At 46.6% G+C, this 17473-nt stretch overlaps 1 protein-coding gene across 1 annotated transcript in view; it reads right to left on the bottom strand.

Moving 5' to 3' along the window:
- The window catches only part of GTF2A1 (general transcription factor IIA subunit 1), a 58704-nt gene extending 41733 nt beyond the window's left edge, over positions 1 to 16971 (bottom strand). The window contains exon 1 of the mRNA XM_068254440.1: positions 16824 to 16971. Coding sequence (XP_068110541.1) covers positions 16824 to 16853 — 30 coding nt within the window. The 5' untranslated portion in view covers positions 16854 to 16971. The remainder of the gene's footprint in view (positions 1 to 16823) is intronic.
- Positions 16972 to 17473: the final 502 nt, after the last annotated feature.

Genomic DNA, 17473 nt, shown 5'->3' with positions numbered 1-17473 from the left:
GGTTATTTGACTTTTAATTTTCAGTTCAGGTTTTCTTTAAAGTAATAGAGGCAGAGGGTCAGCAGGGCAGCCAGGCAATGTGCATTATTTAAAGGAAATAAACATGTCAGCCTCGACATCCCTCTTACTTCAGGTTCCCATTCAGTCAGTGGTGACTCAAGTCTTCCCTGACTCACTAGTTGTGGCTTTCTCTAGTAGATCAGCAGTGAGGTGGCAGCACTTCCCAAAGCAGGCTGCATCTAAGGGACTACCAGCATAGGTGTGCAAAGCCTAGTTATAGGCAGGGTACACATCTTGCATTCAAAACAGATGCACCAAATTAACATTAATGGAGGATGTTAGCTTCCAAAACAGTTTGCATGCAAAGTATTACGTACTGTACCTTTCTACCGCGATTGAGGCCATCCTTTTGGAAGGGACCCTAGGCTTTAAAAGTTAATTAGTTAGAGGCTAGGGTCCCTTCCAAAAGGATAGCATCATCGCGGTGGAAGGGTCCTCATCCCCAGAGATCCATTCTTCCTCTGGCCATAGCTCTAGAGATCTCTCCTTCTCCTGACCTCTTAGCCTTACCTGCCATCTGTTACTCTCACCCCTAGGGATAGATCTCCTAGCCTCACCCCATTTGATTCCTTAAATCTATGGGCCTCCCTCTCCTGGTCTTTGAGATCATTCCATCTTCTGGTCTCACCCCTAGTGACCAATTCATCTCCTGCCCTCCTCCTTGAGGATCCCTTAATCCCCTTGCCTCACCACTAGGGTTCTCTCCATTTCATGAACTATCCTCTGGGGCAGGTTTCCCTGAGTACTCTGCAGGGGTTCCTTGGCATTTTCCCCTATTGTGGGGGGAGTATATTAGGGCACATTATAATAGAGGGAACTGTATAAAAAAAGGACTAAATTGGGCATCAGGATAATAATGAGCATATTAATAAAAATAACTAAGATAAGGAGACAGTATAATGAGCAGCAGTGTAATAGATGTTAGTGAAATAAACAGCCTCACCTACTTGTAAAGACCATGCCTCCTGCAAAATAACTGCAGGGGTCCCTAGAGATCAAAAGATTGTTTGCAGGGGTTCCTTGAGATCAAAAAGTTATTTGCAGGGTTCCTCCGGGGTAAAATGGTTGAGAAAGGCTGCTCTGGGGATTCTTCATCTTCTGGCCTCACACATAGGATGCCTCAATATCATGTCCTCACTCAAAATCCCTCCATCTCCTGGCCTTAGCCCTAGGATTCCCTCCATCTCCTGGCCTTAGCCCTAGGATTCCCTCCATCTCCTGGCCTTAGCCCTAGGATTCTCTCCATCTCCTGGCCTTAGCCCTAGGATTCCCTCCATCTCCTGGCCTTAGCCCTAGGATTCCCTCCATCTCCTAGCCTTAGCCCTAGGATTCCCTCCATCTCCTAGCCTTAGCCCTAGGATTCCCTCCATCTCCTAGCCTTAGCCCTAGGATTCCCTCCATCTCCTAGCCTTAGCCCTAGGATTCCCTCCATCTCCTAGCCTTAGCCCTAGGATTCCCTCCATCTCCTAGCCTTAGCCCTAGGATTCCCTCCATCGCCTGGCCTTAGTCCTAGGATTCCCTCCATCGCCTGGCCTTAGTCCTAGGATTCCCTCCATTGCCTAGCCTTAGCCCTAGGATTCCCTCCATCGCCTGGCCTTAGTCCTAGGATTCCCTCCATCGCCTGGCCTTAGTCCTAGGATTCCCTCCATCGTCTGGCCTTAGTCCTAGGATTCCCTCCATCGTCTGGCCTTAGTCCTAGGATTCCCTCCATCGCCTGGCCTTAGTCCTAGGATTCCCTCCATCTCCTGGCCTTATTCCTAGGATTCCCTCCATCTCCTGGCCTTATTCCTAGGATTCCCTCCATCTCCTAGCCTTAGTCCTAGGATTCCCTCCATCTCCTAGCCTTAGTCCTAGGATTCCCTCCATCTCCTAGCCTTAGTCCTAGGATTCCCTCCATCGCCTGGCCTTAGTCCTAGGATTCCCTCCATCTCCTGGCCTTAGTCCTAGGATTCCCTCCATCTTCTGGCCTTAGCCCTAGGATTCCCTCCATCTCCTGGCCTTAGCCCTAGGATTCCCTCCATCTCCTGGCCTTAGTCCTAGGATTCCCTCCATCTCCTGGCCTTAGTCCTAGGATTCCCTCCATGTCCTGGCCTTAGTCCTAGGATTCATGAGGATTTCTTTACTTCCTGATCCTCTCCCCAGGGATCGCTTTATCTCCTGGCGCCACCCCAGGGGAACAACCCATCTCCTAGTCCCAACTCCAGGAATCCTATCTCCTGGACCCATCCCTAGGGATTGATCGAACCTTCTCTCCTGGTCTTGCTAATAGTGACTGTGCAATCTTAGTCTTGCCCCAAAGCATCTCTATCTCCCGGCCTCCCCCTGAGAATTCCTTAAAGGACCACTGAAGTGAGATGTATATGGAGGCTGCCATATTTCTTTACTTTTAAAGTGACACTGAAGCAAAAAAAAAAAAGTTTGGATATAATGAATTATATGTGTAGTAGCTCTGAGTCCGCCAGGAGAAGAGCGCAATCTAAAATGTTCTGTATCTAGTATGGATAATTCATAGAACATTTGTAGCATAGAAAAGTGTCATCTTTATTTTCAGTTATATAGGTGTTTATATACAGTGGTGTGAAAAACTATTTGCCCCCTTCCTGATTTCTTATTTTTTTTCATGTTTGTCACACTTAAATGTTTCTGCTCATCAAAAACTGTTAACTATTAGTCAAAGATAACATAATTGAACACAAAATGCAGTTTTAAATGATGGTTTTTATTATTTAGTGAGAAAAAAACTCCAAATCTACATGGCCCAGTGTGAAAAAGTGATTGCCCCCCTTGTTTAAAAATAACTTAACTGTGGTTTATCACACCTGAGTTCAATTTCTGTAGTCACCCCCAGGCCTGATTACTGCCACACCTGTTTCAATCAAGAAATCACTTACCGTATTTTTCCCGTATAAGACGCACTTTTTCTCCCCCAAAAATGGGGAGAAAAAGTCCCTGCGTCTTATACGGCAAATGCAGGGAATCCCCGACTTAAGAACACCCGCCGATACTAACCGCCGCCACGTCGGGGATTCCCTGCATTTAGCTACATGTGTGGTCTGCTCTCCGTACGGTAATGTCTGCAGGGGCATGTATGTATGTGCCGCCCCTGTGTTCCTGGCTCCCCCCATGTGGTGCGCAGACTCGTTCCCCTGCCTGATTGTCCGTTCCCGCATAGGTGCACTCACGTCCCCGCAATTGTACTCTACCCTTCCCGCTCGTTTCTGCTACCCTCCCCGCTCGTGTGCGCTGCCCCCATGTCAGCATAGCAGCCGCAGTCTTACTATGCCAGCGGCTCCCGGGATCGCAGACCTGGTCTTCTGTCTTGCCGCTCTAGTGATGGCTTCTGCTGATGACGCGTATTGCAGAAGCCATCACTAGAGCGGCAAGACAGAAGACCAGGTCTGCGATCCCGGGAGCCGCTGGCATAGTAAGACTGCGGCTGCTATGCTGACATGGGGGCAGCGCACACGAGCGGGGAGGGTAGCAGAAACGAGCGGGGAGGGTAGAGTACAATTGCGGGGACGTGAGTGCACCTATGCGGGAACGGACAATCAGGCAGGGGAACGAGTCTGCGCACCACATGGGGGGAGCCAGGAACACAGGGGCGGCACATACATACATGCCCCTGCAGACATTACCGTACGGAGAGCAGACCACACATGTAGCGGGGACAGCTATGGACACCTAGGGCACAGCTATGGACACCTGGGGGACAGCTATGGGCACCTGGGGCACAGCTATGGGCACCTGGGGCACAGCTATGGGCACCTGGGGCACAGCTATGGGCACCTGGGGCACAGCTATGGGCACCTGGGGCACAGCTATGGGCACCTGGGGCACAGCTATGGGCACCTGGGGCACAGCTATGGGCACCTGGGGCACAGCTATGGGCACCTGGGGCACAGCTATGGACACCTGGGGCACAGCTATGGACACCTGGGGGACAGCTATGGACACCTGGGGGACAGCTATGGACACCTGGAGGACAGCTATGGACACCTGGAGGACAGCTATGGACACATGGGGCACAGCTAAGGACCACACTGCAGACGCCCGAGGACACCTAAGGACAAAGGGGGACCACACTGCGGACATATGGGGACACCTAAGGACACAGGAGGACCACACTGGGGACCCCTGAGGGCACATGGGGGACAACTGAGGTCACATGGAGGACATTAATTGGGGGAGAACATATACAAGACGCTCCAGTATATAGACACACCAGGTTTAGCATACATTTTTTTTTTCCTGGTTTTTGCCCTCTAAACCTGGGTGCGTCTTATATTCCGGAGCGTCTTATACGGCGAAAAATACGGTAAATAGGAGCTATCTGACACAGAGAAGTAGACCAAAAGGACCTCAAACGCTAGACATCATGCCAAGATCCAAAGAAATTCGGGAACAAATGAGAACAAAAGTACTGTAATTGAGATCTATCAGTCTGGTAAAGGTTATAAAGCCATTTCTAAAGCTTTGGGACTCCAGCGAACCACAGTGAGAGCCATTATCCACAAATAGCAAAAACATGGAACAGTGATGAACCTTCCCAGGAGTGGCCGGCCGACCAAAATTACCCCAAGAGCGCAGAGAAAACTCACCCGAGAGGCCACAAAAGACCCCAGGACAACATCTAAAGAACTGCAGGCCTCACTTGCTTCAATTAAGGTCAGTGTTCACGACTCCACCATACGAAAGAGACTGGGCAAAAACGGCCTGCATGGCAGATATCCAAGGCGCAAACCACTTTTAAGCAAAAAGAACATTAAGGCTCGTCTCAATTTTGCTGAAAAACATCTCAATGATTGCCAAGACTTTTGGGAAAATACCTTGTGGACCAACGAGGCAAAAGTTTAACTTTTTGGAGGGTGCGTGTCCCGTTACATCTGGCGTAGAAGTAACACAGCATTTCAGCAAAAGAACATCATACCAACAGTAAAATATGGTGGTGGTAGTGTGATGGTCTGGGGTTGTTTTGCTGCTTCAGGACCTGGAAGGCTTGCTGTGATAGATGGAACCATGAATTCTACTGTCTACCAAAAAATCCTGAAGGAGAATGTCCGGCTGTCAACTCAAGCTGAAGCGATCTTGGGTGCTGCAGCAGGACAATGACCCAAAACACACCAGCAAATCCACCTCTGAATGGCTGAAGAAAGACAAAATGAAGACTTTGGAGTGGCCTAGTCAAAGTCCTGACCTGAATCCTATTGAGATGTTGTGGCATGACCTTAAAAAGGCGGTTCATGCTAGAAAACCCTCAAATAAAGCTGAATTACAACAATTCTGCAAAGATGAGTGGGCCAAAATTCCTCCAGAGCGCTGTAAAAGACTCGTTGCAAGTTATCGTAAACACTTGATTGCAGTTATTGCTGCTAAGGGTGGCCCAACCAGTTATTAGGTTCAGGGGGCAATTTCTTTTTCACACAGGGCCATGTAGGTTTTGAGTTTTTTTTCTCACTAAATAATAAAAACCATCATTTAAAACTGCATTTTGTGTTCAATTATGTTATAAGAAATCAGGAAGGGGGCAAATAGTTTTTCACACCACTGTATATATATGTATATATGTATATATGTATATATATATATATATATATATATATATATATATATATATATATATATATATATATATATATATATATATATCATTGCATCATTATCTCATATTTGCAGTTTACAAACTATACTCTGTATTTTAAAGTGTGAAACAGAGCAGGAAAGTTCAAAGGATCAATAACTATGCAGAAAAACCTTAAACAAGAAACAGTGAGAGTCATGCTGAGATAAGTGCTTCAGAAAAGAGCACTGTAGACCACTAAATTAGTCGGAGAAGCTCTTTTGCATAGATAACTGGAGTTTCTTAACTCTTCCTGTACTGGAAACAATATGAGACTCATATCTGTGCTAATAATGTTATATTTGTTAGCTGTACTACACATACAAATCATAACTATTTTCACTTCAGATTCCCTTTAAGCAATACCTAGCTATCAATTGCCAGGCTATACTACTGATCCTCTGCCTTCAATACATTTAGCCATAGACCCTGAACAAGCAGATCAGGCGTTTCTGACATTATTGTCAGATGTGACAAAATTAGCTGTATGCTCGTTTCTGCTGTTTTTCAGACACTACTGCAGCCAAATAGATCAGCAGGGATGCCAGGCAACTGGTATTGTTTAACAGGAAATAAACATGGCAGCCTCCATGTACCTCTCACTTTAGTTGTGCTTTAAAGCGGTATTGTCACCATAAAAATTCAATTTCAACAGCAACTGGTCTGAGTGTATTAAGTGATAAAGATGCTAATCCTGCATTCAAAACTTTTTCTGCTGTTATGGTTTGGAGTTATCACATACTTTAGGAGCACTGGCTCTAGTGCCAAACAGTGCCAAAGAGTTGAATGCTGGGAGTTCTTTTTATCTATAATACACTAGCTGATTGCCCGGCGTTGCCCGGGAATGTATTTGGCTAGTGTTGGCTCTGCCCACTTTTTCTAACCCTAACACACAATTACTCAAAGACCAAGTTTGTGAGCTTTGCGGTCTTTGGAATCAATAATTTGCATTGAACTGAAAAAAATCTGATTGGCTGTTTGTGGCTCCACCCCCTTTTCTGAATTTGAACCCCAGTCACCCAATTTGTTTAAAAACCGTCTAAAAGAGGGGGATGTTCAGGTGGACTTACCTCCCTCAAAAATATAGAACTCAATTGAGTCACAATATATCAATACAAAAAAACGTTTTATTTAACTCCACTTAGTGCAACGCGTTTCGCAGGTGTGGTCCTGCTTCATCAGGCAAACAGGAGTATAACTCAATGGGTCTAGATGCAGAAGTGAGCGCCTCTGTGAACTTCTGCATCTAGACCCATTGAGTTATACTCCTGTTTGCCTGATGAAGCAGGACCACACCTGCGAAACGCGTTGCACTAAGTGGAGTTAAATAAAACGTTTTTTTGTATTGATATATTGTGACTCAATTGAGTTCTATATTTTTGAGGGAGGTAAGTCCACCTGAACATCCCCCTCTTTTAGACGGTTTTTAAACATTTTTATTCTACTCTGGCGCCTCTGTACACCAAGCCTTGCTGAAATCTTGATTCCACCCTCGGTGGAGGGGTGCTACCCCGTTTCCTATCTACAGAGAGCGACATCTTAATAACCTGAGTGGGGTCAGGTTCTAATACTCCCCACCTGCATTTGAAGTGGTTGCCTATGGGTAACCCATGTTTGTGAGTATATCTTAATATTTTGTTTTAAACCACAACCAACTTAACAATACTACACCATATTGGGCTCTCGATTTCTCTTTGTTCTTCCAAGCCCAGTCACCCAATGACCAACTGTAGCATGTTTGAGGCCTGTGCCATTAACAGTGCAAAAATGGCAGCAATTAAATATTCCCCTTGAGAAGCAATAGGTGAAGTTTGATTCACTTTTGTAGGCTCCACCCACTTTTCTGAATATTAAACCCAGTCACCCAGTGACCAACTGTGCAAAGTTTGAGAGCCCTGCCATTAACAGTGTAAGAATGGCTGCAGTATACATTTTCCCAGTGAAAGTTGTATTTGTCTGCGCCCACTAATGACCTGGAACTGCCTGCCCGTGTATGCATTTGACCGGTTTTGGCTCCGCCCACTTTTTCTAACCCTAACGCACAAACACTCAATGACCAAGTTTGTGAGCTTTGGGGTCTTTGGCATCAATAATTTCTATATTCCCATAGAAATTAAACAAATCAGATTGGCTGTTTGTGGCTGCGCCCCTCTCCAACATTTGAATCCCAGTCACCCAATGACCAACTATAGCAAGTTTGAGGCATCTGCTATTACCAGTGTAAAAATGGCAGCAATTTAAATATTCCCCTTGAAAATCAACAGGTGAATTTTGATTGGCTATGATAGGCTCCACCCACTTCCCTGAATATTTATCTCAGTCACCCAGTGACCATCTTGGCAAAGTTTGAGATCCCTGCCATTAACAGTGAAGAAGGGCTGCAGTTTACATTTTCCCAGTGAAATTTGTTTTTGGCTCCGCCCACTTTTTGTAACCTGGACACACAGTCACTCAATGACCATGTTTGTAAGCTTTGGGTCCTTGGCATCAATTTGTATTTTCCCAGTGAAATGAAACACATCTGATTGGCGGTTTGTGGCTCTATCCCAGGCATGGGCAAACTTGGCCCTCCAGCTGTTAAGGAACTACAAATGCCACAATGCATTTGCCTTTATGAGTGTGACTGTGGCTGTGAGACTCCTGCATGCAATGCATTGTGGGACTTGTAGTTCCTCAACAGCTGGAGGGCCAAGTTTGCCCATGCCTGCTCTATCCCCTTTTCTGAATTTGAACCCCAGTGACCCAATGACCAACTGTATCATGTTTGAGGCTTGTGCCATTAACAGTGCAAGAATGGCAGCAATGTAAATATTCCCCTTGAAAATCAAAAAATGAATTTTGATTGGCTGCTGTACGCTCCACCCACTTTCCTGAATATGAATCCTAGTCACCCAGTGGCCAACTGTGTCAAGATTGAGAACCCTGCCAATAACAGAATGGCTGAAATCAATCTAACAAATATGATTGGCTGTTTGTGCCTCCACCCCCTTTAGTGAATTTGGTCCCCAGTCACCCAATTACTGACTGTATCAGGTTATGGCCTCTGCCATTAACAGTGTAAGAATGGTAGCAATATAAATATTCCCCATGAAAATCAATAGGTGAATTTTGATTGGCTGTTGTATGCTCCACCCACATTTCTGAATACCAATCCCAGGCACCCAGTGGCCAATTGTGTCAAGTTTGGGAACCCTGCCATGTAAAAAATTAAGTTTCTGGCACCGCCCACTTTTTGTAACCTTGACATATAGTCACATAATTACCAAGTTTATCAGCTTTGGGGTCCTTGTTATCAATACTTTGTATATCTGATTGGCTATTTGTGGCTCCACCCCTTTCTGAATTTGAACCCCAGTCACCCAGTAACCAACTGTACCAGGGTTGAGGCATCTGCTATTAACAGTATAAGAATGGTAGCAGTTTAAATATTCCCTTTGAAAATCAAAAGTTGAATTTTTTGATTGGCTGTTGTAGGCCCCACCCACTTTCCAAAATCTTAATCTCATTCACCCAATGACCAACTGTACAAAGTTTGACAACCCTGCCATTAACAGTGTAAAAATGGCTGCAGTTTATATTATCCCAGTAAAATTTGTTTTTGGCTCCGCCCACTTTGTGTAACAGTTTATCCAGCAAAGAAATCTGATTGGCTGTTTGTGGCCCTGCCCCTTTAGTGAATTTGGACCCCAGTCACCCAATGACTGACTGCAGCAAGTCTGAAGCCTCTGCCATAAACAGTGTAAGAATGGCAGCAGTTTAAATATTCCCCTTTTAAACGCAATAGGTGAATTTTGATTGGCTGTTGTAGGCTCCACCCACTTTCCTAAATCATAATCTTATTCACCCAGTGACCAAGTGTGGCAAGTTTGAGAACCCTGCGATTAACAGTGTAAGAATGGCTGCAGTTTACATTTTCCCATTTAAAATAAATGGCTGAATTTTGATTGGCTATTTTATGCTCCGCCCACTTTTCCTGGATTTGTAACCTCGGTCACCAAGTGACCAACTGTGCCAAGTGTGGGGACTCTGGCTTGATTACTGTGAGAATGGCAGCCTTTTACATTTTTTCTATTGACTTGAATGGGTGAAATCTGATTTGCTGTTTGTAGCTCCGCCCAGGTGTGCAGGGGGCCCGCGAGACCCCCAGAACCTATCATCCCAGGTAGTAAGGGATCTGTATACCAAGTTTCATTCAAATTGGTTCAGCCGTTTTCGAGTGAGACAGACAGACAGACAGACAGACAGACAGACAGACAGACAGACAGACAGACAGACAGACAGACAGACACACACACACACACACACACACACATATATATATATATATATATATATAGATTCCTCCTCTTCCATTTATTTCCCTGCCTAGCTGCTTATCAGAAACACCCTCTGATTACTTGTGTTTACAAGCAAGGCTGAGGTGACTCAGTAATTAGATGTGTAAATAAGAAAAAAAAAACAGTGCCGTTGTTAGTATACACCTCAGTGGGAGTGTCTGAAGACTCTGGGAGGAGGGCAGCTAATGAATACACAATGAGCAAGAGAAGGGAGGAGGGGAAAACAAGAGTCAGGGAGGATATGATGTCAGCATTAGCTTGGCAAGATGGCCACTGCCTAGAATAGGATTTTCTGCTTTTCCTTTATAAAATTCACAGGAATCATTACATGGATAGCACAATACATGTTATGTAAGTAGAAGTAGTATTTATCGACTTAGGCTCCCTGCACACTGCAAATCCGTTTTCCGATTCCGATTCCGATTCCGTTTCCGATTCCGTTTCCGATTTTCCTTGAATACATTCAACAGAAAAACGGATCAAAAAACGCAGCATGCAGTTAAGATTAAAAATCTGAATCGGAATCGGATGTAAAAACAGATTAAAAATCTGAATCTGAATCTGATTTGCTTGCAGTGTGCAAGAGGCCTTATACAGGTTTTTTATTTCTAGGTCAGCATGGGTGTCGCTTGTTCGTTAACCTCCCTGGCGGCGGTAAGCCCGAGCATAGCTGGCAGGGGATCACATGGCCCCGGGAGGATTTTATGTAGCAACATTGTTTTATATCTGTTAGCTAGCTAACTATGTTCCCCAAGTGCCTCCCCCCCCCCCCCCCCCCCGATCCCTGCCATAATACGTACCCCTAGAGATCCCGCGATGGCGCCGCCTCCCAATCAGCTCCAGGCCTCGCTATGGCGGCGATTGGGACTGCGGATAACGTCATCTCTGATCGTCGTCATAGCGGGTGAAGCTGCGGCTCTCGCGGGATCATGGAGGGGTGCGTATTGCCGGCGGCGATCGGGAGGGGCTAATTGGTGCGGAGGGGCTTGGGGGGACATAGTTAGCTAGCTAACCGATATAAAACACATTTTGTTACAAAAAAAATCCTCCCGGCGAACGTAGCCTCTGAAACTGCGTACCGCCAGGAAGATTAACTCCCTGACTACCATCCTGCCCCCATGGATCCTTTTATTTCTTGGTCGCACTCCTAGGAAAGAGTCCATTTCTTTAGCCTCACCTCCGATCTTTCTGTCTCCTGGCCTCATCCCATGGGAGCGCTATGTACCCCGACTCTAACCCCATCTTTTGGCCTCTGCCCTGCCCACTGCAGGCATCGCTGAATCGTCTGGCCTCACTCTCACAGGAATACCTCCTACCCACTGACCTCTCACGCTCAAATATACCTTAATTCCCTGGTCTCATCATCAATGATTACTCCATCATCCGGCCACACCCTAAGTGGGCTCCTGACACACTCCCTGGAGGATCCTGCCATCTTGTGGCCTCTGCCAGTGATCCCTCCCACTTCTGGCCTCTGCCTGGCGTATCCTACTAAACTGCTGTATCCTACTTCCCTAGGACTATACTATTAACATGGACCTTGCACAGGGCAGAAAGAAGACAGAGAGAAATGCACCCTGTATGTATTTAGAGAGTTTAGCCCATCTAATCCCCCCTCATCTGTGACTAAGCACATCTGTAATTTGATCTCTGTTACCCTATGTCTGCTTCCATGAAAGCAGGAAGTAGACACTGCAGATTTATTGCAGGATCTGTATCAGCTGTAACAAAGAAATGTTTTTGTTTGAAGGTTATTATGCTGTTGCTTATCTTTTAGAGAGGAAGTTCTGAGTTCAGGGCGGCTTTAAGACTATTTTATTAATCAGTGGACCCAACTTACAAAACAAGGAACTCTGTACCACTGACAAACTCACTCATCGGACTATTCCTCTATATCAGTAATGGCTAACCTTGGCACTCCAGCTGTGGTGAAACTACAAGTCCCATGAGGCATTGCAATACACTGACAGCTCTAAGCATACATTGGAAAGTCAGAAGCATGATGGGATTTGTAGTTTTGTCACAGCTGGAGTGCCAAGGTTATCCATCACTGCTCTATATGCTTTTAATTGTCTTAAAAATTCAATCGTGGGCATCCCTAATTGCCAAGTACAATCAGTAAGGGTAGCCATACAATTATAGATTTTCTCTGTCACTTCCCCGCAGATTTGATCACTATGGCCCAACATGTTAGATCGATTGGAATTTCAATCCATTTAATAAAAACATTTTAGAAATTATCACTCTGACTGGACGATCTCCTTTGGTCGGCGGCAGAGCAGAAGCGAAGGCCAATTGAAGGCATGAAGCACAGCAATGTTGCAGTTCGATAGATTTTCAATGGATTTCATGCTCTAATCGTTCCCCGATTAGATTCCAATCAGAAAGGGATCTATTTTGTGGGCACATTGGGTGACAATCTACAAGTGTATGGCTATCTTATGCTGGGAATACACCATAAGTTTTTTTTGGACAGATAGATGGTTCGATAGATAATTTCCAATATTATTTTCAATCGTTTTTCTGATCGATTTCTCATAGATGTGAATGGAAATAGATAAAGGTTAAGAGAATCGAATCAAAAATGGACCGAAAAAATGCATCGTGTGTACCCAGTATTAACACCTAATTCAATCAATACAGTAATACAGGATTTAACTCAATAGAAAAAGCAAAATAAAGGCTCTTTGATTCACATTGCAAGGAACAATATTGTGTATATTATTTCTCTAAATACAGAAGTCAGGCAGAGCCCTGTGCAGAAACACGACAACCATACCATACAGTCCGGGGGTCTTTATATATGTACAGTCTGGACATCTCTATATCTCTGAGTATAGTACAGTGTGGGGGTCTCTATATATCTGAAAACAGTACAGTCTGGGGGTTTCTATATATGTGAGTACAGTACAGTGTGGGGGTCTCTGAGTACAGTACAGTGAGTCTGGGGGTCTCTAAATATTTAAGTACAATACAGTCTGGGGGTCTCTATATACCGGAGTACAGTGCAGTGTGGGGGGTCTCTATAGCTCTGAGTACAGTGCAGTGTGGGGGTCTCTATAGCTCTGAGTACAGTGCAGTGTGGGGGTCTCTATAGCTGAGTACAATGCAGTGTGGGGGGTCTCTATAGCTCGGAGTACAGTGCAGTGTGGGGGTCTCTATAGCTCGGAGTACAGTGCAGTGTGGGGGTCTCTATAGCTCGGAGTACAGTGCAGTCTGGGGGTCTCTATAGCTCAGAGTACAGTGCAGTCTGGGGGTCTCTATAGCTCAGAGTACAGTGCAGTCTGGGGGTCTCTATAGCTCAGAGTACAGTGCAGTCTGGGGGTCTCTATAGCTCAGAGTACAGTGCAGTCTGGGGGTCTCTATAGCTCAGAGTACAGTGCAGTCTGGGGGTCTCTATAGCTCAGAGTACAGTGCAGTCTGGGGGTCTCTATAGCTCAGAGTACAGTGCAGTCTGGGGGTCTCTATAGCTCAGAGTACAGTGCAGTCTGGGGGTCTCTATAGCTCAGAGTACAGTGCAGTCTGGGGGTCTCTATAGCTCAGAGTACAGTGCAGTCTGGGGGTCTCTATAGCTCAGAGTACAGTGCAGTCTGGGGGTCTCTATAGCTCAGAGTACAGTGCAGTCTGGGGGTCTCTATAGCTCAGAGTACAGTGCAGTCTGGGGGTCTCTATAGCTCAGAGTACAGTGCAGTCTGGGGGTCTCTATAGCTCAGCGTACAGTGCAGTCTGGGGGTCTCTATAGCTGAGTACAGTGCAGTCTGGGGGTCTCTATAGCTGAGTACAGTGCAGTCTGGGGGTCTCTATAGCTGAGTACAGTGCAGTCTGGGGGTCTCTATAGCTGAGTACAGTGCAGTCTGGGGGTCTCTATAGCTGAGTACAGTGCAGTCTGGGGGTCTCTATAGCTGAGTACAGTGCAGTCTGGGGGTCTCTATAGCTGAGTACAGTGCAGTCTGGGGGTCTCTATAGCTGAGTACAGTGCAGTCTGGGGGTCTCTATAGCTGAGTACAGTGCAGTCTGGGGGTCTCTATAGCTGAGTACAGTGCAGTCTGGGGGTCTCTATAGCTGAGTACAGTGCAGTCTGGGGGTCTCTATAGCTGAGTACAGTGCAGTCTGGGGGTCTCTATAGCTGAGTACAGTGCAGTCTGGGGGTCTCTATAGCTGAGTACAGTGCAGTCTGGGGGTCTCTATAGCTGAGTACAGTGCAGTCTGGGGGTCTCTATAGCTGAGTACAGTGCAGTCTGGGGGTCTCTATAGCTGAGTACAGTGCAGTCTGGGGGTCTCTATAGCTGAGTACAGTGCAGTCTGGGGGTCTCTATAGCTGAGTACAGTGCAGTCTGGGGGTCTCTATAGCTGAGTACAGTGCAGTCTGGGGGTCTCTATAGCTGAGTACAGTGCAGTCTGGGGGTCTCTATAGCTGAGTACAGTGCAGTCTGGGGGTCTCTATAGCTGAGTACAGTGCAGTCTGGGGGTCTCTATAGCTGAGTACAGTGCAGTCTGGGGGTCTCTATAGCTGAGTACAGTGCAGTCTGGGGGTCTCTATAGCTGAGTACAGTGCAGTCTGGGGGTCTCTATAGCTGAGTACAGTGCAGTCTGGGGGTCACTATAGCTGAGTACAGTGCAGTCTGGGGGTCACTATAGCTGAGTACAGTGCAGTCTGGGGGTCTCTATAGCTGAGTACAGTGCAGTCTGGGGGTCTCTATAGCTGAGTACAGTGCAGTCTGGGGGTCTCTATAGCTGAGTACAGTGCAGTCTGGGGGTCTCTATAGCTGAGTACAGTGCAGTCTGGGGGTCTCTATAGCTGAGTACAGTGCAGTCTGGGGGTCTCTATAGCTGAGTACAGTGCAGTCTGGGGGTCTCTATAGCTGAGTACAGTGCAATCTGGGGGTCTCTATAGCTGAGTACAGTGCAGTCTGGGGGTCTCTATAGCTGAGTACAGTGCAGTCTGGGGGTCTCTATAGCTGAGTACAGTGCAGTCTGGGGGGTCTCTATAGCTGAGTACAGTGCAGTCTGGGGGGTCTCTATAGCTGAGTACAGTGCAGTCTGGGGGGGTCTCTATAGCTGAGTACAGTGCAGTCTGGGGGGGTCTCTGTATATATTATAGTACAGTAGTCTGGGGGTCTCTACAGCTGAGTACAGTGCAGTCTGGGGGTCACTATACATCTGAGTACAGTGCAGTGTGGGGGTCACTATATATCTGAGTACAGTGCAGTGTGGGGGTCACTATATATCTGAGTACAGTGCAGTATGGGGGTCTCTATAGCTCTGAGTACAGTGCAGTCTGGGGGTCTGCATAGCATTGAGTACAGTGTGGGGTCTCTCTCTCTCTCTCTCTCTATATATATATATATATATATCTGAGTACAGTGCAGTAGGGGGTCTCTATAGCTCATTAGTGTGAGGTCTCTCTCTTTCTATATATCTCAGTACATTACAATCTAGACGTCATTGTATATGTGAGTACAGTGCAGTGGGGGGTCTCTATAGCTGAGTAAAGTGCAGTCTGGGGGTCTCTATAGCTGAGTACAGTACAATGTGGGGGTTTCTATATCTCAGTACATTACAATCTACGAGCCATTATATAGGAGTACAGTGCAGTCTGGGGGTCTCTATAGCTAAGTACAGTGTGGGGTCTCTATATATATCAGTACAGTACAATCTAGGCATCATTGTATGAGTACAGTGCAGTGGTGGGTCTCTATAGCTCTGATTACAGTGTAGGGGTCTCTATAGCTGAGTACAGTGCAGTGTGGGGGTCTCTACAGCTGAGTACAGTGTGGGGGTCTCTCTATATATAGCTGAGTACAGTGTGGGGGTCTCTCTATATCTCAGTACATTACAATCTAGGCATCATTGTATAGGAGCACAGTGCAGTGGGGGGATCACTATAGCTCTGATTACAGTGTGGGGTCTCTCTTTATATATAGCTGAGTACATTCTGGGAGTAACTATATATCTCAGTACGTTACAATCTAACCATCATTATATATGTGATTACAGTACAGCGCGGGGTCTCTATATATCTCAGTACAGTACAATCTAGGCGTCATTATATATGTGAGTACAGTGCAGTGGGGGGTCTCTATAGCTGAGTACAGTGCAGTCTGGGGGTCTCTATAGCTGAGTACAGTACAATGTGGGGGTTTCTATATATCTCAGTACATTACAATCTACGAGCCATTATATAGGAGTACAGTGCAGTCTGGGGGTCTCTATAGCTAAGTACAGTGTGGGGTCTCTATATATATCAGTACAGTACAATCTAGGCATCATTGTATATGAGTACAGTGCAGTGGTGGGTCTCTATAGCTTTGATTACAGTGTAGGGGTCTCTATAGCTGAGTACAGTGCAGTGTGGGGGTCTCTACAGCTGAGTACAGTGTGGGGGTCTCTATATATAGCTGAGTACAGTGTGGGGGTCTCTATATATCTCAGTACATTACAATCTAGGCATCATTGTATAGGAGCACAGTGCAGTGGGGGGGATCACTATAGGCTATAGCTCTGATTACAGTGTGGGGTCTCTCTTTATATATAGCTGAGTACATTCTGGGAGTAACTATATATCTCAGTACGTTACAATCTAACCATCATTATATATGTGATTACAGTACAGCGCGGGGTCTCTATATATCTCAGTACAGTACAATCTAGGCGCCATTATATATGTGAGTACAGTGCAGTCTGGGGGTCTCTCCGTGTCTCCGGTCAGCTCTCGGGATCGGCACAATCACCACATCCCCCCCCCTCCCGGCTATATTCCGGGTTTCCCTATCATTGGGAGTCCCTGCAGGGTCTCCCGGACTGCTTACCACGGGGTTGGCGTTGGCCGGGGTCGCCATGTCCCGCAGTGAGCCCGGCGCTCCGTCTCTCCTCGCCTTTATATACCGTTCCAGCAGCCGAGACCAGCAGAGGGCTGACGGTGCATCTCGCGAGAACTCCGCCTCACAGAGGTGGGTTCAGGGGCGGGGAGAGCACGAGAGGCGGGGCGCATTTTTTTTTAGTTGCTGATGAAGAAGGCGGAGCTATGCTCCGGGGTGGGGCTGGCTCCCCACACGCGAAGAGGTGGGGGGTACAATGTTGCTGAGGGAGCATATAGGTGAAATGACACGCCCCAGGGGCGGGGCAAGCCGATGGACACAGGGGGCGTGTATTTTCCTGGGAGAGTGGAGGCGGGGCAGAGAAAATCCCTGAGCGGGCGGAGTAACACTTGTCGGAGGCGGATTTACTAATTCACCGTGCTATTGTTAGGGGCGGGACCTACATTCCTTTACTACAGGAAGATGGGCGGAGCTGAGAAACAATCCTCAACCAAAGAGGTGGGCGGTGCTTGGCTGCTGCAGCCGTTATTATGACTCACCGCCTCCTCCCCCACACTAGACACAGTGACACAGGAGCACTACAAGCCACGGCTCCCGGCAACAGCAGGAGAACTACAGATCCCAGCATCCCCCAACGTTAG

The sequence above is a fragment of the Hyperolius riggenbachi genome, chromosome 9 (genome assembly GCF_040937935.1).
Source record: "Hyperolius riggenbachi isolate aHypRig1 chromosome 9, aHypRig1.pri, whole genome shotgun sequence".
NCBI lineage: Eukaryota > Metazoa > Chordata > Amphibia > Anura > Hyperoliidae > Hyperolius > Hyperolius riggenbachi.
Note: the sequence above shows the minus strand (reverse complement) of the source record. Positions and strands in the feature narration are given on the sequence as shown.